Source organism: Nerophis ophidion, linkage group LG27 (assembly GCF_033978795.1).
Source record: "Nerophis ophidion isolate RoL-2023_Sa linkage group LG27, RoL_Noph_v1.0, whole genome shotgun sequence".
Lineage (NCBI taxonomy): Eukaryota > Metazoa > Chordata > Actinopteri > Syngnathiformes > Syngnathidae > Nerophis > Nerophis ophidion.
This window is the reverse complement of record NC_084637.1, coordinates 10,612,458-10,636,653: the sequence shown is the minus strand read 5'-3', so window position 1 is coordinate 10,636,653 and position 24,196 is coordinate 10,612,458. Positions and strand designations below refer to the sequence as shown.

The following is a 24,196-nucleotide window of genomic DNA, read 5'->3' as shown; positions in this document are numbered from 1 at the left end:
ACTGAAGACGCCGCACCGATCCGCCGACCCTACCAGGGGGCATAAAGCCCCCGGACAACATAGCTCCTAGGATCATTGGGACACGCAAACTCCTCTACCACGATAAGGTGGCAGCTCAGAGACCCGTTTCACAAAATGAAGAAAACAATGGGAGCCACAAAACTCTTTTGAAATTTAAAATGAAATAATGCATACCGAGTTTTTTTTTGTTGCTTTGTGCTATGTATAAACCAGGGGTCTCAGACACACGGCCCGCACCTTAATATGAAAATTTAATGTTAGTGCGGCCCCCGAGTTTAATATGAATGCCGCTTGACAACATCTCACTTGCCAACCCTAATCATTTTTCCGGGAGACTCCTGAATTTCAGAGGAAATGTTCTCTAGAAATTCTGCTGATTTTCACTCAAGCGTTAATAATAAAGGCGTGCCATGATGACCCTGCCTTAAGCGCCCTCCACATCCTGAATAAAGAGCTACATAGATTAGTGTCAAGTTGAATGCAGATTGACTGCAAGGCATACTTGTTCAACAGCCATACAGATCACACTGAGAGTGCCCGTTTAAACAACTTCAACACTCTTACTAAAATATGCGCCAGAACGTGAACCCACACCAAACAAGAATGACAAACACATTTCGGGAGAACATTCGCACTGTAACACAACATAAAGACAACAAAACAAAAACCCAGAATCCCATGCATCCCTAACTCTTCTGGGCTACATTATACATACCACTAAACCCCCCCCCTCCGTGCGTCGGTTGAGGTGGGCGGGGTTGGGGTGGCGGGGTGTGTAATGTAGCCCGGAAGACTTAGGGATACATGGGATTCTGGGTATTTGTTCCGTTGTGTTTATGTTGTGTTACAGTGCGGATGTTCTCCTGAAATGTATTTGTCATTCTTGTTTGGTGTGGGTTCACATTGTGGCGCATATTAGTAAGATCACAACCCTCAGTGTAACCTGTATGCCTGTTGATTAAGTATGCCTTGCAGTAACATAGGTTTGTTTACAGGGGCAGCATAGTATGTGCGACCGACCGGCACGTAGATAGCATGGTGTAATTACGGGCGCGACGGCATATATTAGAGGACGTTAAAGGCATTGCCATCACGGCTCACACTCAATATTGTTGTCCGAGATGTCTTGGAGAGGCACTTGAAATCCGGAAATCTCCCGGAAAACTGGAAAAATCGGAGGAGGGGCAATTATGTAGCTGAGCCACATCAGAGTGATCAAAGAGCCGCATCAGCTCTGGAGCCACGGGTTGCCAACCCCTGGTATAGTGGGACAGTGTTGAGGATTGATTCCACCATGTGGAACAGTTCAGTTTCACTAGCCAAGTTATGGTTTGGAACCATAAAGACTGAGCAGCATGGGGTGTTGTCAAGATAGCGACAGCTGTGCAGCATACAAATGACAGAAGATTGGCTTAATGCTATAGATAATTCTGGGTTGGTCCGAGCTGTGCTGTTAGACTTCAGTGCTGCTTTTGACGTGATTGACCACTCTCTTTTAATTGAAAGACTTAAAACATTAGTTTCAAACTCTGGCCCGCGGGCCAAATTTGGCTCGCCGTGTAATTTCATTTGGCCCTTGAGGCAATATCAAAATAACATTAGAGCTGGCCCGCCGCTGTAACACCACATTCACCACTAATACTCTTACTCATCAACCCTCCCGATTTTCCCGGGAGACTCCCGAAGTTCAGTGCCCCCTCCCGAAGTTCTCCCGATTTCCACCCGGACAATAATATTGGGGGCGGGCCGTAAAAGCACTACCTTTGGCGTTCTCTACATGTCGACACGTCCGCTTTTCCTCCATACAAACACTCACATAATATATGCGGCTCATACACATACAAACAAGTGTATGCAAAGCATACTTGGTCAACAGCCATACAGGTCACACTGAGGGTGGCCGTATAAACAACTTTAACACTGTTACAAATATATGCCACACTGTGAACCCACAGCAAACAAGAATGACAAACAGATTTCGGGAAAACATCCGCACTGTAACACAACATAAACACAACCGAACAAATACCCAGAACCCCTTGCATCACTAACTCTTCCAGGACGCTAGAATATACACCCCCACTACCACCAAACCCCGCCCCAACTCAAACCCGCCGCCGAAAAGAGGCATTCAATTTGTATTTTTATTTTATTTGATATGCCATTGATAATTTTTAATTATTATTATTTAAAACTCGATTTTGCATGTCACTATAAAGTTATATGAGCCTTGCTTGGTCAATATTCAATGCAAAACTTGTTTGGGTCCCTATTAAAGGATTAATATGTTCAACCTCGGCCCGCGGCTTCGTTCAGTTTAAAATGTTGGCCCACTCCGTATTTTCGTTTGACACTCCTGACTTAAAATGGCATTCCACCCGGAAAAGGGTGGAATGCCATCTCCGGGTTGGGGAGGAGACCCTGCCCCAAGTGGAGGAGTTCAAGTACCTAGGAGTTTTGTTCACGAGTGGGGGAAGAGTGGATCGTGAGATCGACAGGCGGATCGGTGCGGCGTCTTCAGTAATGCGGACGTTGTACCGATCCGTTGTGGTGAAGAAGGAGCTGAGCCGGAAGGCAAAGCTCTCAATTTACCGGTCGATCTACGTTCCCATCCTCACCTATGGTCATGAGCTTTGGGTCATGACCGAAATGAGTTTCCTCCGCCGTGTGGCGGGGCTCTCCCTTAGAGATAGGGTGAGAAGCTCTGCCATCCGGGAGGAACTCAAAGTAAAGCCGCTGCTCCTTCACATCTAGAGGAGCCAGATGAGGTGGTTCGGGCATCTGGTCAGGATGCCACCCGAACGCCTCCCTAGGGAGGTGTTTAGGGCACGTCCAACCGGTAGGAGGCCCTGGGGAAGACCCAGGACACGTTGGGAAGACTATGTCTCCCGGCTGGCCTGGGAACGCCTCGGGATCCCCCGGGAAGAGCTAGACGAAGTGGCTGGGGAGAGGGAAGTCTGGGTTTCCCTGCTTAGGCTGTTGCCCCCGCGACCCGACCTCGGATAAGCGGAAGAAGATGGATGGATGGATGGACTTAAAATGTTATGGTTTTAATACTTCTGCTTTAATGTGGTTATTTGTCCTCAAGATCACAACAGGTAAATCTTAATGGCAGTTTGTCTAAGAGCAGAAGTTCAGAGTGTTGTGTTCCACTGGGAAGTTGACTGGGACCTTTACTTTTTTTTTTTTTACATTCAACAATATTTTACCTTGGGCTACCGGGTTCTTTATGCTGATGACGCAACCTTATATTATGCAATGTACTTAGTGTAGTATTGAGTGAAGAACTAAAAGCTATGCATGACTAGACAGTACGCAACAGACTTGTCCTTAAAATCTCAAAAACAAAATTTATTTTATTGGGGACGAGGCAAGGGTTATCTTGGGACCCAACGTTGGATCTGAGGCTAGGTATTTCAACAGTTCAACAGGTCAGAAGTGCCTTGGCCTGATGCTGGACTGCACTCTATCCTGGTCAAATCATATCAGTGATATAGTTACAAAGATGGGAAGAGCTGTTGGTATTTCTTTGTGGATCGACCTCTTCTTTGTCAGATTGTTAAGAGTTTAGTCTTGTGTCATCTGGACTACTCTGCAGTCTGGGAGTCTGCTGCAAGTGGTGAGATCAGTAAGCTCCAGATTGTCCAGAAGAGGGAAGCAGGGCTGGTTCTAGGTTGTTCACTAAGAACCAATGTTAATCAAATGCATGCTTCTCTTTCCTGGCTAACATTGCAGAACAGGTTGTTCAGCTAATACTCTAATATTGTTCAAATCAGTAACCAGTAGTAAAACTCCTGCTTTTCTCATGGCCCAAATGGTTTACAGTAGCACTTTGCATAATAATAATACCAGGGGGTCTAGTGAGGGTCATTTTGTACTCCCTCTCCCAGGAAGAACGCATTGCGGAAATGTTTTATTTATAGATCTGTATCGCCCTGGAATAACCTGCCTCGAATTCTCACCGGCATTGAAAGTAAACAGGTTTTTATAAGGAAACTAATATTTGATCTGAGTCTGTAAATTAGGTGGTTGTTCATGATTTTTGTTTGGTTTATTATTGTGTAGTTATATTTATATGGCAATTAATATTCTGAGATTGTAAATTGTTTGCTTGTTGATTATTTTTATTTGTTTATGTATTGTGTAGTTATAATTATATTGCTTTTACTTGTAGTTGTATTGGGTTTGTGGACCCCAGGAAGACTAGTGGGCTGTTGTGGCAACCAGCAAATGGGGATCCCTAATAAAAATCAATAAATCAATCGTCCCATTTACTCTCAGTAAAGAACCAGTTCCATTGGCAGCAAGACTTCCCAGAGCATAATACTACCACCTGTCAAGACTTGGACTATGAGGTGGTTTGTTTTTCCGAGGCAAAGGAAAGTTGGCACGAGCAAGGAGTGAATGAAGGTACATATTTATTTATACACTAACAAACTACAAAAAAGGCAAACAAAAGGCGCGCACAATGGCGGTACAAAACTAGACTATGAAAACAAACAAAGCACAAAGGCAGAACTAAATAAACCAACAACTTACGTGGCATGGACAGAATCATTAAACAGCATGGCTGGGCATGAAGGCAGTTGAGGTATAAAGTCGCCAGGCTGACTTCCTGGCAACTTCCAGTTTAGATAATAGACATGATAATTGCAAACAGGGGCGTGACATGAGGACAAGGTGAAAACTAATGAGTTGGCATGGTAACAAAGCAAACAAGGAAGTGCAGGAACATGAACTGCACTGCAAAAAGTCAGTGTTAAAAAACAAAAAAAAAAATACAAAAGTGAGCAATATTTTACTTGCACTAAGCAAAATTATCTGCCAACAGAACAAGAACATTTGGCTTGTCAAGACTTTCCAAAACCAGTAAAATTAGCTAACCTCAATGCACCCCAAAATATCTTAAAATAAGTATATTCTCACTAATAACTAAAAATGCATTTTATCATCCAGAACATGACATCATCGCACCAAGTGAGGAATATATTTGTGCATGAACTATTTCTGTTCAAAATAGTTTGAAATGTCACATGTTAAATGTTTAAATATTAACTGTCAGTTTACTGTACTGTGCCAACTGCCAACTTACCTACTTTTTACCTTCTTTTATCAATATTTACCAACCTTATACCTTTTTTTTTTTACCTAAGTTTACCTACTTTTTTACTTTTTATCAATGTTTACCTACATTTTACCTTCTTTTATCAATATTTTCCAACCATAAACCTTTTTTTTTAACCTACGGTTACCTACTTTTTTTTCCACCTTTTATCAATTTTTACCTACTTTTTATCTTCATTTACCTATACTTACCTACTTCATCTGTTTTAATTAAGAGACACAACTGTGTCAAAGTCATAATCTTTGATTTAATGCTTGAAATAAGAATGTTTTGAAAAAGTAGTTGCATTCTTGTGAGTGTTAATGACGCAGCTTTGCAACAGTTGATATTCTAGTTTCAAGCATGTTTTACCTCAAAATAGGTCATCAAATCTCAGCAACAAGCTGTAATATCTTACTGAGATAATTTAAGACCAAAACCCTTAAAACAAGTAAAATCCTCTAACATAAAATCTTCTTAGGGAGAAGAATTATCTTATCAGACAGAAAATATGCAAATATCACCCTTATTTGAGATATTTAATCTTACTTAGATTTCAGTTTTTGCAGTGTGAGTGTCCAAAAAACAAAACCGAACATGACCAAAACAAAACACGATCCCATAGATGTGACACCACCACTATACTTGACGGTAGTGATTGTGTTCCTGGGATTAAAGGCCTCACCTTTTGTCCTCCAAACATATTCCTGGGTATTGTGGCCAAACAGCTCAATATTTGTTCGTGACAAACACGTACGTGTTCCAAAAAAATAAGAGTTGTAGAAATTATTGGAAACTGAAGACAGCCATTATATTGTGTTCTTCACAAGTTTATGTAAACTTTAGACATGCCCAGAGCATAATACTACCACCTGTCAAGACTTGGACTATGAGGTGGTTTGTTTTTCCGAGGCACAGGAAAGTTGGCACGAGCAAGGCGTGAATGAAGGTACATATTTATTTATACACTAACAAACTATAAAAAAGGCAAACAAAAGGCGCGCACAATGGCGGTACAAAACTAGACTTTGACAACAAACAAAGCACAAAGGCAGCACTAAACAAACCAAAAACTTACGTGGCATGGACAGAATGATTAAACAGCATGGCTTGGCATGAAGGCAGTTGAGGTATAAAGTCGCCAGGCTGACTTCCTGGCAACTTCCGGTTTAAATAATAGACATGATAACGTGGACCCCGACTTAAACAAGTTGAAAAACGTATTCGGGTGTTACCATTTAGTGGTCAATTGTACGGAATATGTACTGTACTGTGCAATCTATTAATAAAAGTATCAATCAATCAATCAATTGCAAACAGGGGCGTGACATGAGGACAAGGTGAAAACTAATGAGTTGGCATGGTAAGAAAGCAAACAAGGAAGTGCTGGAACAGGAACTGAGTGTCCAATAAACCAAACCGAACATGACCAAAACAAAACACGATCCCATATATGTGACACCACCACTATACTTGACGGTAGTGATGGTGTTCCTAGGATTAAAGGCCTCACCTTTTGTCCTCCAAACATATTGCTGGGTATTGTGGCCAAACAGCTCAATTTTTGTTCGTGACAAACATTTGTGTGTTCCAAAAAAATAAGAGTTGTAGAAATTATTGGAAACTCAAGACAGCCATTATATTGTGTTCTTCACAAGTTCATGTAAACTTTAGACTACGACTGTACCAGATGATGTGTTTTGATACTGCAATGTGAGGGTGCAAAAAAGTGGCGCGGACCAACTATTCTGGCCGACGCACACAAACCAAACACCACAGAAAGAACATTTCATCTCGATTGCCACCCACCTTTGCGATTTGGACGCACCAGTTGAGCAGCAGCTGTGACCCGATGTTGTCCTTATGCTCGTGCACGTAGTCGAGGAGGCAGCCGTGTGGCATAAGCTGCGTGACCAGCTGGATGGTAGGGCTCAGGCAGACACCCAGCAGGCGTACTAGGTGAGGGTGCTCCATGCTGGCCATGATCAGAGCCTCCTGGGTGAAACACAAAAAGGGACTAAGAGGACTGGAGCGCCGAACGGAATATAAAGAGGTGCTCCGATTCAACCCATTTGATCGTGTAACGGTGTATTAATCAACAAGCATCGGTCTATTTTTCCCTCGTTGAGGCTCAGATCCTGCATGCTTATCAATGAAACATGGTTTTCTCGTGCACTGTATTCCAACTGGAGGTGGAGTTGGATGCATAACTTAAGACTTAGCGGGTTGCTGGCTATATTTGCATGCAGGATATGTCCGTGGAGTATTTCTCACAGTTGAGAAAACACTGCAGAGAGCCTCTTCAAAGCTGCCGCAGATATGGCCCTTTTTTCATCTATGTTTCACACGCAGGTTCCCTAAATGTTGTGGCAGCACGACGGAATGTGGGTCGTGCACATCTGAATGAGCTCCGTGCACCTTTCACCTCAGTGTACGCACAAGAGGTGTCGTAAATATGGAAACTCGAGCAGAAGATTAATTAGAAACAGCAGGGGCGCTACAAGCCAGCGAGACACTTTGATTTATAAGTGGTGCCACTATATAAAAGCACGGACTCCCACCCACGCATTTTGCTACGCCAAGTAGTCTGGACGGGAGCCTGCAGCGCCTCTGACTGGAAGTCTCTGCAGAAAGTGGTGAGGACAGCAGAAAAGATCAACAAGACTCCTCTTCCTCTTATCCAGGGGATCGCATAAAAAGCCGCTGCCTGACCAAAGCTCAGAAAATCTGCAGACTCCTCCCACCCCCACCATGGACAGTTTTCATTGCTGGACTCTGGAAAGAGGTTCTGCAGCCTCCGTAGCCGAACCTCCATAATAATAATAATCCCCTCAATTCCCCCCAAAAATGGATTAAGTCGCTGGAATATAAACACAATATAACATACATCCATAAACGTGGATGCATATGCAAAAGTGCAATACATTTATCTGTACATTAATGTATTTATTTGTATCTGCACCTTAATGCTCTTCTATCCTGCACTACCATGAGCTAATGCAACAAAATGTTGTTATCTGTACTGTAAAGTTCAAATTTCAACGACAATAAAAAGGAAGTCTACATTTAAGTCTAAGTCTAGTCCAGGGGTGTCCAAAGTGCAGCCCGCAGCTCGGTTTTTATTGGCCCGCGACACATTCTATAGACGGACTAAACAGGTCCCAAATTAGAACAAAAATATCAATCAATCAAATTAGAACAAAAAACTATGAAAAATTTAATCAATCAATCAATCAATGATTACTTATATAGCCCTAAATCACTAGTGTCTCAAAGGGCTGCACAAACCACCACGACATCCTCGGTAGGCCCACATAAGGGCAAGGAAAACTCACACCCAGTGGGACATCGGTGACAAAAATGACCCAGTGGGACGTCGGTGACAATGATGACTATTAGAACCTTGGAGAGGAGGAAAGCAATGGATGTCGAGCGGGTCTAACATGATACTGTGAAAGTTCAATCCACAATGGATCCAACACAGTCGCGAGAGTCCAGTCCAAAGCGGATCCAACACAGCAGCGAGAGTCCCGTTCACAGCGGAGCCAGCAGGAAACCATCCCAAGCGGAGGCGGATCAGCAGCGCAGAGATGTCCCCAGCCGATACACAGCCAAGCAGTACATGGCCACCGGATCGGACCGGACCCCCTCCACAAGGGAGAGTGGGACATAGAAGAAAAAGAAAAGAAACGGCAGAACAACTGGTCTAAAAATTGAGTCTATTTAAAGGCTAGAGTATACAAATGAGTTTTAAGGTGAGACTTAAATGCTTCTACTGAGGTGGCATCTCGAACTGTTACCGGGAGGGCATTCCAGAGTACTGGAGCCCGAACGGAAAACGCTCTATAGCCCGCAGACTTTTTTTGGGCTTTGGGAATCACTAATAAGCCGGAGTTCTTTGAACGCAGATTTCTTGCCGGGACATATGGTACAATACAATCGGCAAGATAGGATGGAGCTAGACCGTGTAGTATTTTATACGTAAGTAGTAAAACCTTAAAGTCACATCTTAAGTGCAGAGGAAGCCAGTGCAGGTGTAATATGATCAAACTTTCTTGTTCTTGACAAAAGTCTAGCAGCCGCATTTTGTACCAACTGTAATCTTTTAATGCTAGACATCGGGAGACCCGAAAATAATACGTTACAGTAGTCGAGGCGAGACGTAACAAACGCATGGATAATGATCTCAGCGTCTTTAGTGGAAAAATTGGAGCGAATTTTAGCGATATTACGGAGATGAAAGAAGGCCGTTTTAGTAATGCTTTTAATGTGTGCCTCAAAGGAGAGAGCTGGGTCGAAGATAACACCCAAATTCTTTACCGTGTCGCCTTGTTTAATTGTTTGATGTGGGTGGGGTGGGCCGGGGGGCGGGGTCAAGGGGGGAGGAGTATATTTATAGCTAGAATTCACTGAAATTCAAGTATTTATTTTATATATATATATATACATATAATAAATACTTGAATTTCAGTGAATTCTAGCTATAAATATACTACTCCCCCCTTAACCCCGCCCACCCCACCCACATCAAAGCCATCCCACCCCCTACCCCCCCTCCAATCTCCAGAATGTGGAGGTCTCAAAGTTGGCAAGTATGCCGTCAACTAAAACGCTTTTGAGGGCTTTAGTACACTCAAAGTAGTGTATATATATATATATAAATATATATATATATATATATATATATATATATATATATATATATATATATATATATATATAAATACTTGAATTTCAGTGAATTCTAGCTATAATTATACTCCTCCCCCATATATAATAAATACTTGAAATTCGAGTATCTAGGATATATATATATATATATATATATATATATATATATATATATATATATATATATATATATATAAAATATATACTTGAATTTCAGTGAATTCTAGCTATAAATATACTCCTCCCCCACCTCTGGTCTAGTCGAACGCGCTTCTTATGCAATATGCGCCGCTAAACTCGTACTTTCTACCAGCGTGTGTGTGTAAGTGTGTGTGTAAGTGTGTGTGTGTAAGTGTGTGTGTATGAATGGGTGCCACGCGAGTGCTGCGGTATGTTTTGCTTTCTCTCCCCTCTTCCTGAACATTGACCTCCATTACTGCCAGCTGACCCTTTTTCCACTTTAACTCACTTTTTTCGCCTTCCCCACATAGGCCACCATTCAAAGACGTCGAATAAGTGCACTATTACACTTTTTGCATTTCCCATATCAAATAATCAACCTGGTCACTCACGTTCGCATATCTGCCGACGCAAGCGAATCACGCCTCTGCCGCCGCCTGGGGAACGTTTTGTTGTTGTCGAGTTTGTGTGTGTGTGTGTGTGTGTGTGTGAGAGAGTGTGTGTGCATGGGTGAGCGTGTGCGCTCAGAGCTGGCGTACCAGTGGCTGGCTTCCCAGTGGCGAGGCGTGAGCCTGCCTTTAGATTGCTGTTTAACAAGCCGACAGAGCGAGAATATTGGCTCTGGATGGACGGAGAATCCCGCTGGGAGAAACAAGGAGAAAAGGAGAGCGGGAGGATAAAGGAGAGGAGAGGCAGGAGGTGAAGGGACTACCGAAATGGGAGCAGTGAAATCAAGAGGGTGTGAAGAGAAAAATTGGTAAAAGAGAGGAAAAGGACTGGTGGTAAGAGGTGATAAAAACTCAAAACTTTGCGAGTCTGGGTCTAGTCCGGAGAAGCCACATATCATAAACAAGTGGTGTTTTTAATAGGCCTCATGCAGTCTTGGCAGTTCATTCTTTTTCATCCCTAAGATGCTACTTTCATAAAAAAAAATAAAAAAAAATGACGGCCATGTGTGCAATCCAACAAAGTGGCAGGCGACAGGAATACGCACGTCCATGAACTCCACGTTGGCTTTGGGACCCGTGGTCTCGTTCAGGATTTTAATAGCCACCGGGATCTTCACCGTCTCACCTTCTGGGACCCAGATGCCCTAGAAAATGAAGCAATTACTATAAATGTATGACTCCGGCTTTCGATAAACATTTCAATTTTAACGCCGCCAAGTAAACTGCAAAAAGTCAGTGATTAGAAACAAGAAAAAAAAATGTATACAAAAATGAGGGGTGTTTTATTTAAACTAAGCAAAATTATCTGCCAATAGAACAAGAAAACCTCAATGAACCCGAAAATACATTAAAGGGGAACATTATCACCAGACCTATGTAAGCGTCAATATATACCTTGATGGTGCAGAAAAAAGACCATATTTTCTTTTTTACCGATTTCCGGACTCTAAACAGGTGAATTTTGGCGAATTAAACGCCTTTCTGTTTATCGCTCATGTGGTGATGACGTCAGAACGTGACGTCTCCGAGGTAATACAGCCGCCATTTTCATTTTCAACGCATTACAAACACCGGCTCTCAGCTCTGTTATTTTCCGTTTTTTCGACTATTTTTTGGAAGCTTGGAGACATCATGCCTCGTCTGTGTGTTGTCGGAGGGTGTAACAACACTAACAGGGAGGGATTCAAGTTGCACCACTGGCAAGAAATCTGCCGCCAGACCCCCATTGAATGTGCCAGAGTGTCTGCACATTTTACCGGCGATGCTAAGACAGACATGGCACAGAGATGTATGGATAACCTGCAGATGCATTTGCAACGATTAAGTCAACAAAATCACAAAGGTGAGTTTTGTTGATGTTGACTTAAGTGCTAATCAGACATATTTAGTTGCGGCGTGACTGCCAGCTAATCGATGCTAACATGCTATGCTAATCGACGCTAACATGCTATTTACCGGCGGTGCTAAAGCAGACATGGCACAGAGATGTATGGATAACCTGCAGATGCATTTGCAACTATAAAGTCAACGAAATCCCAAGGGTGAGTTTTGTTGATGTTGACTGCCAGCTAATCGATGCTAACATGCTATTTACCAGCGGTGCTAAAGCAGACATGGCACAGAGATGTATGGATAACCTGCAGATGCATTTGCAACTATAAAGTCAACGAAATCCCAAGGGTGAGTTTTGTTGATGTTGACTGCCAGCTAATCGATGCTAACATGCTACGCTAATCGACGCTAACATGCTATTTACCGGCGGTGCTAAAGCAGACATGGCACAGAGATGTATGGATAACCTGCAGATGCATTTGCAACTATATTACGTTTCCTTCCAAACACATTTAATGCGAAAAAAACACTTACCAATCGAAGGATTTAACTTGTTCCACTGTCACGAGATGCGAAAGTCCCGATCGTTTGGTCCGCACATTTTACCAGCGATGCTAACACAGCTATTCGGCCATGCTATGGCTATGAATAGCGTCAATAGCTATTAGCTCAATAGCTTTAGTTTCTTCTTCAATACTTTCATACTCCAACCATCCGTTTCAATAAATGCCTAATCTGTTGAAATGCTTAAGCCGCTGAAATCCGAGTCTGAATCCGAGCTAATGTCGCTATATCTTGCTGTGGTATTCGCCATTGTTTGTTTACATTGGCAGCACTGTATGACGTCACAGGGAAATGGATAGTCGCATCGCAAATAGCGAAAATCAAGCACTTTAAAGCTTTTTTTAGGGATATTCGGGGACCGGTAAAATTTATAAAAGAAACTTCAAAAAATACAACAAGCCACTGGGAACTGATTTTTATTGTTTTTAACACTTTTGAAATTGTGATAATGTTCCCCTTTAAAATAAGTATATTCTCACTAATAACAAATGCACTTTTCTTGATAGGAAAAAAAGAGAACTTTTTGCTTAATATGTTGAAAAATATTCTTAAAGGCCTCCTGAAACCCACTACTACCGACCACGCAGCCTGATAGTTTATATATCAATGATGAAATATTAACATTGCAACACATGCCAATACGGCCGGTTTAGTTTACTAAATTACTATTTTAAATTTCCCGCGGAGTTTCTTGTTGAAAACGTCGCGGAATGATGACACGTGTGCAGGACGTCACGGACTGTAGAGGACACATAAGAGCAGCACCATTTGCGGCTAAAAGTCGTCTCTTTTCACCGCGCAATAAACCAGTATTCTGGACATCCGTGTTACTGAATCTTTTGCAATTTGTTCAATTAATAATGAAGAAGGCAAAGTACAAAGATGGAGGTGGGAAGCTTTAGCTTTTAGCCACACAAACACAAGGTGTTTCCTTGTTTAAAATTCCCGAAGGTGAAGCTTTACTACGGATCAGAGCGGTCAAGCGAACATGGTTCCCGACCACTTGTCAACCGGCAGGTTTCGGTGAGAAAATTGTGGTAAAAAGTCGCCTCTTACCGGAGATCAGCTGAGATTTCCGTCCATGCAGCTGCCGTCGACTTCCCTCAAAGACTGGCGTCAAGACACCCGTGGACACACCCCTCCGACTATCAGGTACTATTTAATCTCACTAAAACACTAGCAACACAATAGAAAGATAAGGGATTTCCCAGAATTATCCTAGTAAATGTCTCTAAAAACATCTGAATCCGTCCCAAAGCAATCACCTTTTTATTTTATTTTTTTTACTTTATTTTTTTTTTCTAGTCCTTTGCTATCAATATCATCATCCACAAATCTTTCACCCTCGCTCAAATTAATGGGGAAATTGTCGTTTTCTCGGTCCGAATAGCTCTTGCTGCTGAAGGCTCCCATTATAAACAATGTGAGGACGTAAGGAGCCCTGACCCTTATGACGTCATCGTCTGCTACTTCCGGTTAAGGCGAGGCTTTTTTATTAGCAACCAAAAGTTGCAAACTTTATCCTCGATGTTCTGTACTAAATCCTTTCAGCAAAAATATGGCAATATCGCGAAATGATCAAGTATGACACATAGAATGGACCTGCTATCCCCGTTTAAATAAGAAAATCTCATTTCAGTAGGCCTTTAAATTAAGTAAATTATTTTTTTTTCATGCTTGAAGTAAAAAAATATTACTTTAAAAAGTAGTTTGAAACTGAGTGTTAATGACACAGCTTTGCAACAGTTGATATTCTAGTTTCAAGCATGTTTTACACAATATAGGTAATAAAATCTCAGCAACAAGCTGTAATATCTTACTGAGATCATTTAGAACCAAAACTCTTAAAACAAGTAAAACACTGACATAAAATCTGCTTGGTAAGAAGAGTTATCTTTTTAGACAGAAAATAAGCAAATATCACCCTTATTTGAGATACATTTAGATTTCAGTTTTTGCAGTCCAGAGGAGTTGAAGTTGTAATAGTTGCAAAAGGTGGACCGACATCATATTGAACCCTATGGGTTAGGAATGGGATGGTACTTCAAGTTCATATGAGAGTCAAGGCAGGTGGCCCAATATTTCTGGTAATATAGTGTAAGTTAGAACTATTAGCTATTACAAATGTCAACAGCAAAGGATGCATGTGCATGTACGAGCCAGTCTGCCCCACAACAAGAGGGAAGAAAACAGGAAAATTCGGCTTGTCAAGACTTTCCAAAACAAGTAAAATTAGCTAACCTCAATGAACCCCAAAAATACCTTAAAATAATTATATTCTCACTTATAACAAATGCACTTTTTCTCGATAGGAAAAAAATGAGACCTTTTTGCTCAATATGTTGAAAAATATTCTTAAATTAAGTGAATGCTAGTGCCATTATCTTGACATCATGATATGTGCTCGGCATCATGAATTTTTTTCATGCTTTAAATAAGAAATTATTACTTTAAAAAAGTAGTTTTATACTTGTGAGTGTTGATGACACAGATTTGCATCAGTTGATATTTTAATTTCAAGCATGTTTTACTCAATATAGGTCATCAAATCTCAGCTACAAGCTGTAATATCTTACTGAGATCATTTAGGACCAAAACCCTTAAGCCAAGTAAAGCACTCTAACATAAAATCTGCTTAGTGAGAAGAATTATGTTATCAGACAGAAAATAAGCAAATATCACCCTTATTTGAGATACTGAATCTTACTTAGATTTCAGTTTTTGCAGTGTACACAAATCAGCTGGTGTGTGTTTACATTTGGGCTCCTGGTTCACTTACCTTGTAAACGGTCCCAAAAGCCCCTGAGCCTAGAATCTTGACCCTCTTCAACTCCGTCTCCTTCAGGATGCGCAGCTGAGCCTGGTTGGGGGCTGTCCCACTCGGGGTCAAGGGCTCCACCAGCTGTCAAAAACATTGATTGATTGATTGATCGAGAAGTTTATTCGAATCTTAAAGAATTAAATCCATGTGATGCTTTAAAAAGGCAAATGGATGGCACAAAAAGCCAAAAGGCTTGTTTCCATTGTGGCCCAGTAAATATTCATCATATTTGATACATTCAATAATAAAATATATATAACTTGTAACATGAATATAAAAAAATATGTTAAAAAAATTAATAAATTATGTACAATATATACAAAAACGGTGTCTTTGTGATCATGTCTGTTTAGTTATGTTCTGTTTTGTTTTTGACTCCATTAATTCCTGTTTTTGCGCACTCATCTTGTTTGTTTTGTCAGCATGACTACCAATTCGTTTTCACCTGTCAAGTCACGCACCTGGTTCATTTGGACTCATGCACCTGTTAATCTCCGCAGCATTTAAGCCTGTAGTTGCCAGGCAGTGAACCTGGCAACATCACACCCTCTACCACTTTCTACTCACCCTTGTTATCCATGCCGATGATCCAGGTTCCTTTCTCGTTCCAAGTAAGTTTTTCGTTATTCATGCCATAGTGCAAGTTTTGTTTTATGTCCATAGTTTTGCCTTAGAGTAACATTTTGTTTTCATAGCCAAGTTTTGAACCTCGCACCTTTTGTTTGTTCCTGTTTACAGTAAAATTAAAATATGTCATTACCTTCACATAGTGTCTGCTCCAATCGCTTTGCAACACGGGAAAACAAACCAAGTTCTCGTCATGACAGGGGGGGAGGGGGTATATACACTATGTACATGGCACTATGTACATGACACTATGTACATGACTATGCACATATTGATTCCAAAAGTGTGCAAAACAGAATGAAAAATAAATAAATAAATAAATATATAAATATATATATATATACATACACTATAACCACGTATAAACCTATTTGATGCTTCAAAGAGTTGCTGGGGCTCAATTTTGATTCAGATCAGGTGGAGGCTGAGCTGAGCCATGATTTTATGGCAGTTTTAAAATTTACTAGGGAAGTTCGAATTTTAAGGTCTGTTGGTAGTGCATTCCATTGTCCATCCATCCATCCATTTTCCACTGTGTGGTGGCAAAATAGTAGCATGCATTTTTTTTCCATGAGGGTCTTGAATTTGGGTGGGACGAGGTCTGAGGAACTTCTTTGTAACGATACCAGTATTTTGGTACCAGTACTAAAATTATTTCGATACTTTGATACTTTTCTAAATAAAGGGTACCACAAAAAAATTGCATTATTGGCTTTATTTTAACAAAAAATCTTAGGGTACATTAAACACATGTTTCTTGTTGCAGTTAAGTCCTTAAATAAAATAGTGAAAATACTAGACAACTTGTATATTAGTAGTAAGTAAACAATTAATATTAATTAGTCTTCTGACATATGCAGTAACATATAGTATCATTTATCATTCTATTATTTTGTCAACATTATTAAGGACAAGTGGTAGAAAATGAATTATTAATCTTCAGGATCATACATTGGTCATATTCAAAGTCCTCATATGTCCAGGGACATAATATACATTTTAAAAAAGATGTGATGCCAAAAAATTTTGACGTAATCTTACTAGTATCAAGTAGATACGTGCCTGTACTTGATATCATTACAGTGGATGTTAGGTGTAGATCCACCAAAGGTGTTTGTTTACATTTTGATGCCGTGAGTTTAGCTATTCATCGTCCTGCAGGGATGATACTTGCAAGCAACGTACTTTATTTGTCGCCATGGAGTCGAGGATTAGTGATTTAGAAGTAGCTAAAACACTGCCGCGTCATCATTCCGCCACGTTTTCAACAAGAAACTCGCGGGAAATTTAAAATTGCAATTTAGTAAACTAAAAAGGCTGTATTTGCGTGTGTTGCAATGTTAATATTTCATCATTGATATATAAACTATCAGACTGCGTAGTAGTGGGTTTCAGTAGGCCTTTAACAACACTCAATAAACGTTTGGGAACTGAGGAAAATAATTGTTGAAGCTTTGTAAGTGGAATTCTTTCCCATTCTGGTTTTATGTAGAGCTTCAGTCGTTCAACAGCCCGGGGTCTCCGTTGTCGTATTTTACGCTTCATAATGCGCGGCACATTTTTGATGGGAGACAGGTCTGGACTGCAGGCGGGCCAGGAAAGTACCCGCACTCTTTTTTTACGAAGCCATGCTGTTGTAACACATGCTGAATGTGGCTTGGCATTGTCTTGCTGAAATAAGCAGGGGCGTCCATGCACACCTGTGGGATGTTCCAAATAAGTGTTTAATGAGCATTCCACAACTTTATCAGTATTTATTGCCACCTTTCCCAACTTCTTTGTCACGTGTTGCTGGCATCAAATTCTAAAGTTAGTGATTTTTTGCAAAAAAAAAGTTTTTCAGTTCGAACATCAAATATCTTTTCTTTGTAGCACAGGAGTCACCAACGTGGTGCCCGCAGGTATCCCGTAAGGACCAGATGAGTCGCCCGCTGGCCTGTTCTAAAAATAGCTCAAATAGCAGCACTTACCAGTGAGCTGCCTCTATTTTTTAAATTTTATTTATGTACTAGCAAGCTGGTCTCGCTTTGCTCTACATTTTTTATTCTACGAGGGACAAAACTCAAATAGAATTTGAAAATCCAAGAAAATATTTTAAAGACTTGGTCTTCACTTGTTAAAATAAATTCATTTATTTTTTTTCTTTGCTTCTAATAACTTTCAGAATGATAATTTTAGAGAAAAAATACAACTTTAAAAATTATTTTAGGATTTTTAAACACATACCTTTTTACCTTTTAAATTCCTTCCTCTTCTTTCCTGACAATTTAAATCAATGTTCAAGTAAGAATAATAACTACATTTTAATTTAATTCTTCATTTTAGCTTCTGTTTTTTCGACGAAGAATATTTGTGAAATATTTCTTCAAATTTATGATTAAAATTTAAAAGAATATTCTGGCAAATCTAGAAAAATCTGTAGAATCAAATGTAAATCTTATTTCAAGTCTTTTGAATTTCTTTAAACATTTTTGTTCTGGAAAATCGAGAAGAAATAATGATTTGTCTTTGTTAGAAATATAGCTTGACCCAATTTGTTATACATTATAACAAAGTGCAGATTGGATGTTAACCTATTTAAAACATGTCATCAAAATTCTAAAATTAATCTTAATCAGAAAAAATTACTGATGATGTTCCATAAATTTTTTATTTTTATTTTTTCAAAAAGATTCGAATTAGCTAGTTTTTCTCTTAATTTTTTTTCGGTAGAATTTTTAACTTTAAAGAGTCGAAATTGAAGATAAACTATGTTTTAAAATTTAATTGTAATTTTTTTTGTGTGTTTTCTCCTTTTTTAAACCGTTCAATTAAGTGTTTTTTTCATAATTTATTCTCTACAAAAAACCTTCCGTAAAAGGAAAAAAAATGTACGACGGAATGACAGACAGAAATACCCATTTTTTTATATATATAGATTTATTTATTAAAGGTAAATTGAGCAAATTGGCTATTTCTGGCAATTTATTTAAGTGTGTATCCAACTGGTAGCCCTTCGCATTAATCAGTACCCAAGAAGTAGCTCTTGGTTTCAAAAACTTTGCTGACCCCTGTTGTAGCATATTCAACTGAATATGGGTTGAAAATGATTTGCAAATCATTGTATTCCCTTTATATTTCCATCTAACACAATTTCCCAACTCATATGGAAACAGGGTTTGTAATATCGGATATCGGTAAGAAAGCCATTACCGGACATCTCTACTTACTACATCACTGCGTGTGACCTGCAGTAACATTCCCCTTTCAGAGCTTCAACAATTAGTTTCCTCAGTTCCCAAACATTTATTGAGTGATGTTAAAAGAAAAGGTGATGTAACACAGTGGTGAACATGCCCTTTCCCAACTACTTTGGCACGTGTTGCAGCCATGACATTCTAAGTTAATTATTATTTGCAAAAAAAAAACAAAGTTTATGAGTTTGAACATCAAATATCTTGTCTTTGTAGTGCATTCAATTAAATATGGGTTGAAAAGGATTTGCAAATCATTGTATTTCGTTTATATTTACATCTAACGCAATTTCCCAACTCATATGGAAACAGGGTTTGTAATATCGGATATCGGTAAGAAAGCCATTACCGGACATCTCTACTTACTACATTTTCCAAGTAGCTTGCCCATCACTGCGTGTGACCTGCAGTAACATTCCCCTTTCAAAGCTTCAACAACTAGTTTCCTCAATTCCCAAACATTTATTGAGTGATGTTAAAAGAAAAGGTGATGTAACACAGTGGCGAACATGCCCTTTCCCAACTACTTTGGCACGTGTTGCAGCCATGACATTCTAAGTTAATTATTTTTTGCAAAAAAAACCCAAAGTTTATGAGTTTGAACATCAAATATCTTGTCCTTGTAGTGCATTCAATTAAATATTGGTTGAAAAGGATTTGCAAATCATTGTATTCCGTTTATATTTACATCTAACGCAATTTCCCAACTCATATCGAAACAGGGTTTGTAATATCGGATATCGGTAAGGAAGCCATTACCGGACATCTCTACTTACTACATTTTCCAAGTAGCTTGCCCATCACTGCGTGTGACCTGCAGTAACATTCCCCTTTCAGAGCTTCAACAACTATTTTTCTCAGTTCCCAAACATTTATTGAGTGATGTTAAAAGAAAAGGTGATGTAACACAGTGGCGAACATGCCCTTTCCCAATTACTTTGGCACGTGTTGCAGCCATGACATTTCTAAGTTAATTATTATTTGCAAAAACAAAATAAAGTTTATGAGTTTGAACATCAAATATCTTGTCTTTGTAGTGCATTCAACTGAATATGGGTTGAAAAGGATTTGCAAATCATTGTATTTCGTTTATATTTACATCTAACGCAATTTCCCAACTCATATGTAATTTTCCAAGTAGCTTGCCCATCACTGCGCGTGTCCTGCAGTAAAATGAATGCTGCTAAACACAGCTGTTTTTTATGCAGCTCGGAATCAAAACTGTGGCAAATATGAATGGCAACACTTCCAAAATCTGCACCTGCCCCGTACTGATACCGATGATTTTTGCATCCTTCGAATACAAATAATTCCGGGGCGTGGACATGGCCAAGGTGGGCTGGAGCCTGCCCACCCTGAGCAAATCAGTTCGGCGTCAGCTGCTATCACAGCGGACAAAGACCCGCCGCTCACCAGCTGTGCACATACAAAACCCTTTTGTGCCAAGGTTTATGACGAGCACCCTCGGAACAGCCTGGCATCCAATGACAGCTGACGCCAAGCTGGACTCCTGACGGGAACTCAGACTCTAAATCTAAAGAAGCGGGGCCTCACCTGTAAGTGAGGCAGAGGGACGCACCAGACAGAAATTAAAGCAGACAGCAAATAGTACAATTGGACTTACAAATATTGGCAAAGTCGTATCGACTATCCAGCGAGCACCCAAATGGAAGCTCATATCGAAGCACAAAACACACATCACTGAGCACAAGAAGTCAATGTGTCTGATCGATGCCCGTCTTAATGAGCCTATCGGAGCCCAAGCGCGCCGCGGTTTATCAGCGGCATAATCACACCGCTCAACCACGGCCATCAAACAATATAATGAGACCATACATCAGCCGGTCAGCCGCTCAAGCACTCACTCCGCCTGACGTAAAACCATCACCACAATAAGAGCTGCGACCGCGCCGCCTGCCCGCCCACCGCGAAGAATGAACGAGTACGCCTGCAGCCTGCCAGTGATTTGTTGTGTCATGGCTTCAGGCCCCGTAGCAGAGACTTGCTGTGATGCCCAGGCGGGATGTAGGTTAGTGGGCTGAGCCGGGATACACCTATTATTTAATACAAAACCCCGATTCCATATGAGTTGGGAAATTGTGTTAGATGTAAACATAAACGGAATAAAAAGATTTGCATATAATTTTCAACCCATATTCAGTTGAATATGCTACAAAGACAACATATTTGATGTTCAAACTGATAAACCATTTTTTTTTTTTGCAAATCATTAACTTTAGAATTTGATGCCAGCAACAAGTGACAAATAAGTTGGGAAAGGTGGCAATAAATACTGATAAAGTTGAGGAATGCTCATCAAACACTTATCTGGAACATCCCAAAGGTGTGCAGGCTAATTGGGAACAGGTGGGTGACATGATTGGGTATAAAAAAACAGCTTCCCAAAAAATGCTCAGTCCTTCACAAGAAAGGATGGGGTGAAGTACACCCCCTTTGTCCACAACTGCGTGAGCAAAAAGTCAAACGTTTCTCAAAGTGCAATTGCAAGAAATATAGAGATTTCAACATCTACGGTCCAAAATATCATCAAAAGGTTCAGAGAATCTGGAGAAATCACTCCACGTAAGCGGCATGGGCGGAAACCAACATTGAATGACCGTGACCTTCGATCTCTCAGACGGCACTGTAGCAAAAACCGACATCAATCTCTTTGGGATATCACCACATGGGCTCAGGAACACTTCAGAATACCACTGTCACTAAATACAGTGTGTCGCTACATCTGTAAGTGCAAGTTAAAGCTCTACTATGCAAAGCGAAAGCCATTTATCAACAACATCCAGAAATGCCGCCGGCTTCTCTGGGCCCGAGCTCATCTAAGATGGACTGATGCAAAGTGGAAAAGTGTTCTGTGGTCTCACGAGTCCACATTTCAAATTGTTTTTGGAAATATTTGACATCGTGTCATCCGGACCAAAGGGGAAGCGAACCATCCAGACTGTTATCAACACAAAGCTGAAAAGCCAGCATCTGTGATGGTATGGGGGTGCATTAGTGCCAAGGCATGAGTAACTTACACATCTGTGAAGGCACCATTAATGCTGAAAGGTCCATACAGGTTTTGGAACAACATATGCTGCCATCTAAGCGCCCCTGTTTATTTCAGCAAGACAATGCCAACCCACATTCAGCACATGTTAATACAGCGTGGCTTCGTAAAAAAAGAGTGCGGGTACTTTCCTGGCCCGCCTGCAGTCCAGACCTGTCTCCCATGGAAAATGTGTGGCGCATTATGAAGCGTAACATACGACAGTGGTTACCCCGGACTGTTGAACGACTGAAGCTCTACATAAAACAAGAATGGGAAAGAATTCCACTTTCAAAGCTTCAACAATTAGTTTCCTCAGTTCCCAAACGTTTGAGTGTTTTTAAAAAAAAAAGTGATGTAACACAGTGGTGAACATGCCCTTTCCCAACTACTTTGGCACGTGTTGCAGCCATGAAATTCTAAGTTAATTATTATTTGCAAAAAAAAAAAAAATTATGAGTTTGAACATCAAATATCTTGTCTTTGTAGTGCATTCAATTGAATATGGGTTGAAAAGGATTTGCAAATCATTGAATTCCGTTTATATTTACATCTAATACAATTTCCCAACTCATATGGACACGGGGTTTGTACATACAGGTTTTGGAGAAACATATTTTGCTATCCAAGCAATGTTATCATGAGCGCCCCTGCTTATATCAGCAACAAAATGCCAAGCTACGTTTTACAACAGCGTGTCTTCAAAGTAAAAGAGTGCGGGTACTAGACTGGCCTGCCTGTAGTCCAGACCTGTCTCCCATTGAAAATGTGTGGCGCAATGTGAAGTCTAAAATACCACAACAAAGACCCCGGACTGCTGAACAACTTAAGCTGTAGATCAAGCAAGAATGGGAAAGAATTCCACTTAAAAAATTGGTCTCCTTAGTTCCCAAACGTTTACAGAGTGTTGTTAAAAGGAAAGGCCATGTAACACAGCGGTAAAAATGCCCCTGTGCCAACTTTTTTGCAATGTGTTGCTGCCATTAAATATAAAGTTAGTGATTATTTGCAAAAAAAAAAAAAAGTTCTCAGTTCGAACATTAAATATATTGTCTTTGCAGTCAAAGTTTCAATGCCACTTAAAACTTTGCTTGTGCAGTTGTAAAAGCATGAACGATTCCTAAATAAATTCAATCAATTCCCATACTTTCTATGCAAAACATTATTGTTCAGGTAAATGAAAACAAATGATGTGGGGTCAATTAGCATCTCTGAACAGATTTGATGGCTACACAGACGTTTTTTTTGTTTAACAGAGTGCAAGCTGTTATTGCTCCAAAAAGGAGGCGGGAAATTAAATTCCAGGGACTAGTTAACATCCAAGCGTTCCCAAATGGGCAATTAAAATAGTAATAGGTACGTCCAGTCTGGTTCACATTCATCATAGCAGTACGGTAAAGGGCAAAGAGCAAATATTGTAAATAATCAAATGTACATAATGAAATTTTTCGACTCCAGGTGTCGTGGAAGAAGGAGGGAGGTCAAAAGCGTCTATCATTGAGGTGTCCTCGGGGGTGTTTTCAGAACAGCCTGGTCCTGTTTCCACAGCGTCAAGGCTCGGGGTGACGGTCGGGTGGCAGCGCTTCAAAAATAAAAACCTGTTCTTATGCTTTCTGAGCTCACTATGTTCACTGCTCGCTGTACATATCCTACCAAGTCAGACCTACACTGTTTCAATGTCCATTTCTCAGATGATTTAATTGTTAATGACTGAAGTGCTGATATCAACCAAACCTACCTGCCGCCCCCCCCCCATATCTCACCCCCCGAATTGTAAATAATGTAAATAATTCAATGTATATACTCTGATGATTAACGTGTCTGATGACTGCATTATGCTGATAGTATATATTTGTACCATGAATTGATTAACGTGGACCCCGACTTCTTCTCCCAGCTTGCTCCCTTTGCTTTTGTATTGTCTGAACTTTTTTGAAGCCTCTTTCTTTGCGCTGTCCTCAAAACTAAACATCAGGCATGGATATGATCAGCTGGACTCTGGACGCAATTGACAAAATCTTTTCGACGAGGAAAAGAGGTTCGGGGGAGCCTGGCTGCCCTGATGGAAACATTGCTGCGGGGTACGTGAGTGATTCCTGGGTCAAATGGAGAATCATGTGCGTCTCGGTCCTCTCAATCGAGGAC

The 24,196-nt window shown here is 40.4% G+C and overlaps 1 protein-coding gene across 4 annotated transcripts in view; it reads right to left on the bottom strand.

The window, feature by feature from the left end:
- The window catches only part of LOC133544541 (receptor tyrosine-protein kinase erbB-4-like), a 651,156-nt gene that overhangs the window by 83,720 nt on the left and 543,240 nt on the right, over positions 1-24,196 (bottom strand). For 3 of the 4 annotated variants that reach the window (XM_061889985.1, XM_061889988.1, XM_061889989.1), the window contains exons 18-20: positions 15,101-15,223; positions 10,971-11,069; positions 6,935-7,120 (exon numbers count right to left, since the gene is read on the bottom strand). In XM_061889985.1, coding sequence (XP_061745969.1) covers positions 6,935-7,120; positions 10,971-11,069; positions 15,101-15,223 — 408 coding nt within the window. The remainder of the gene's footprint in view (positions 1-6,934; positions 7,121-10,970; positions 11,070-15,100; positions 15,224-24,196) is intronic. The other variant, XM_061889987.1, reaches the window with a different exon arrangement.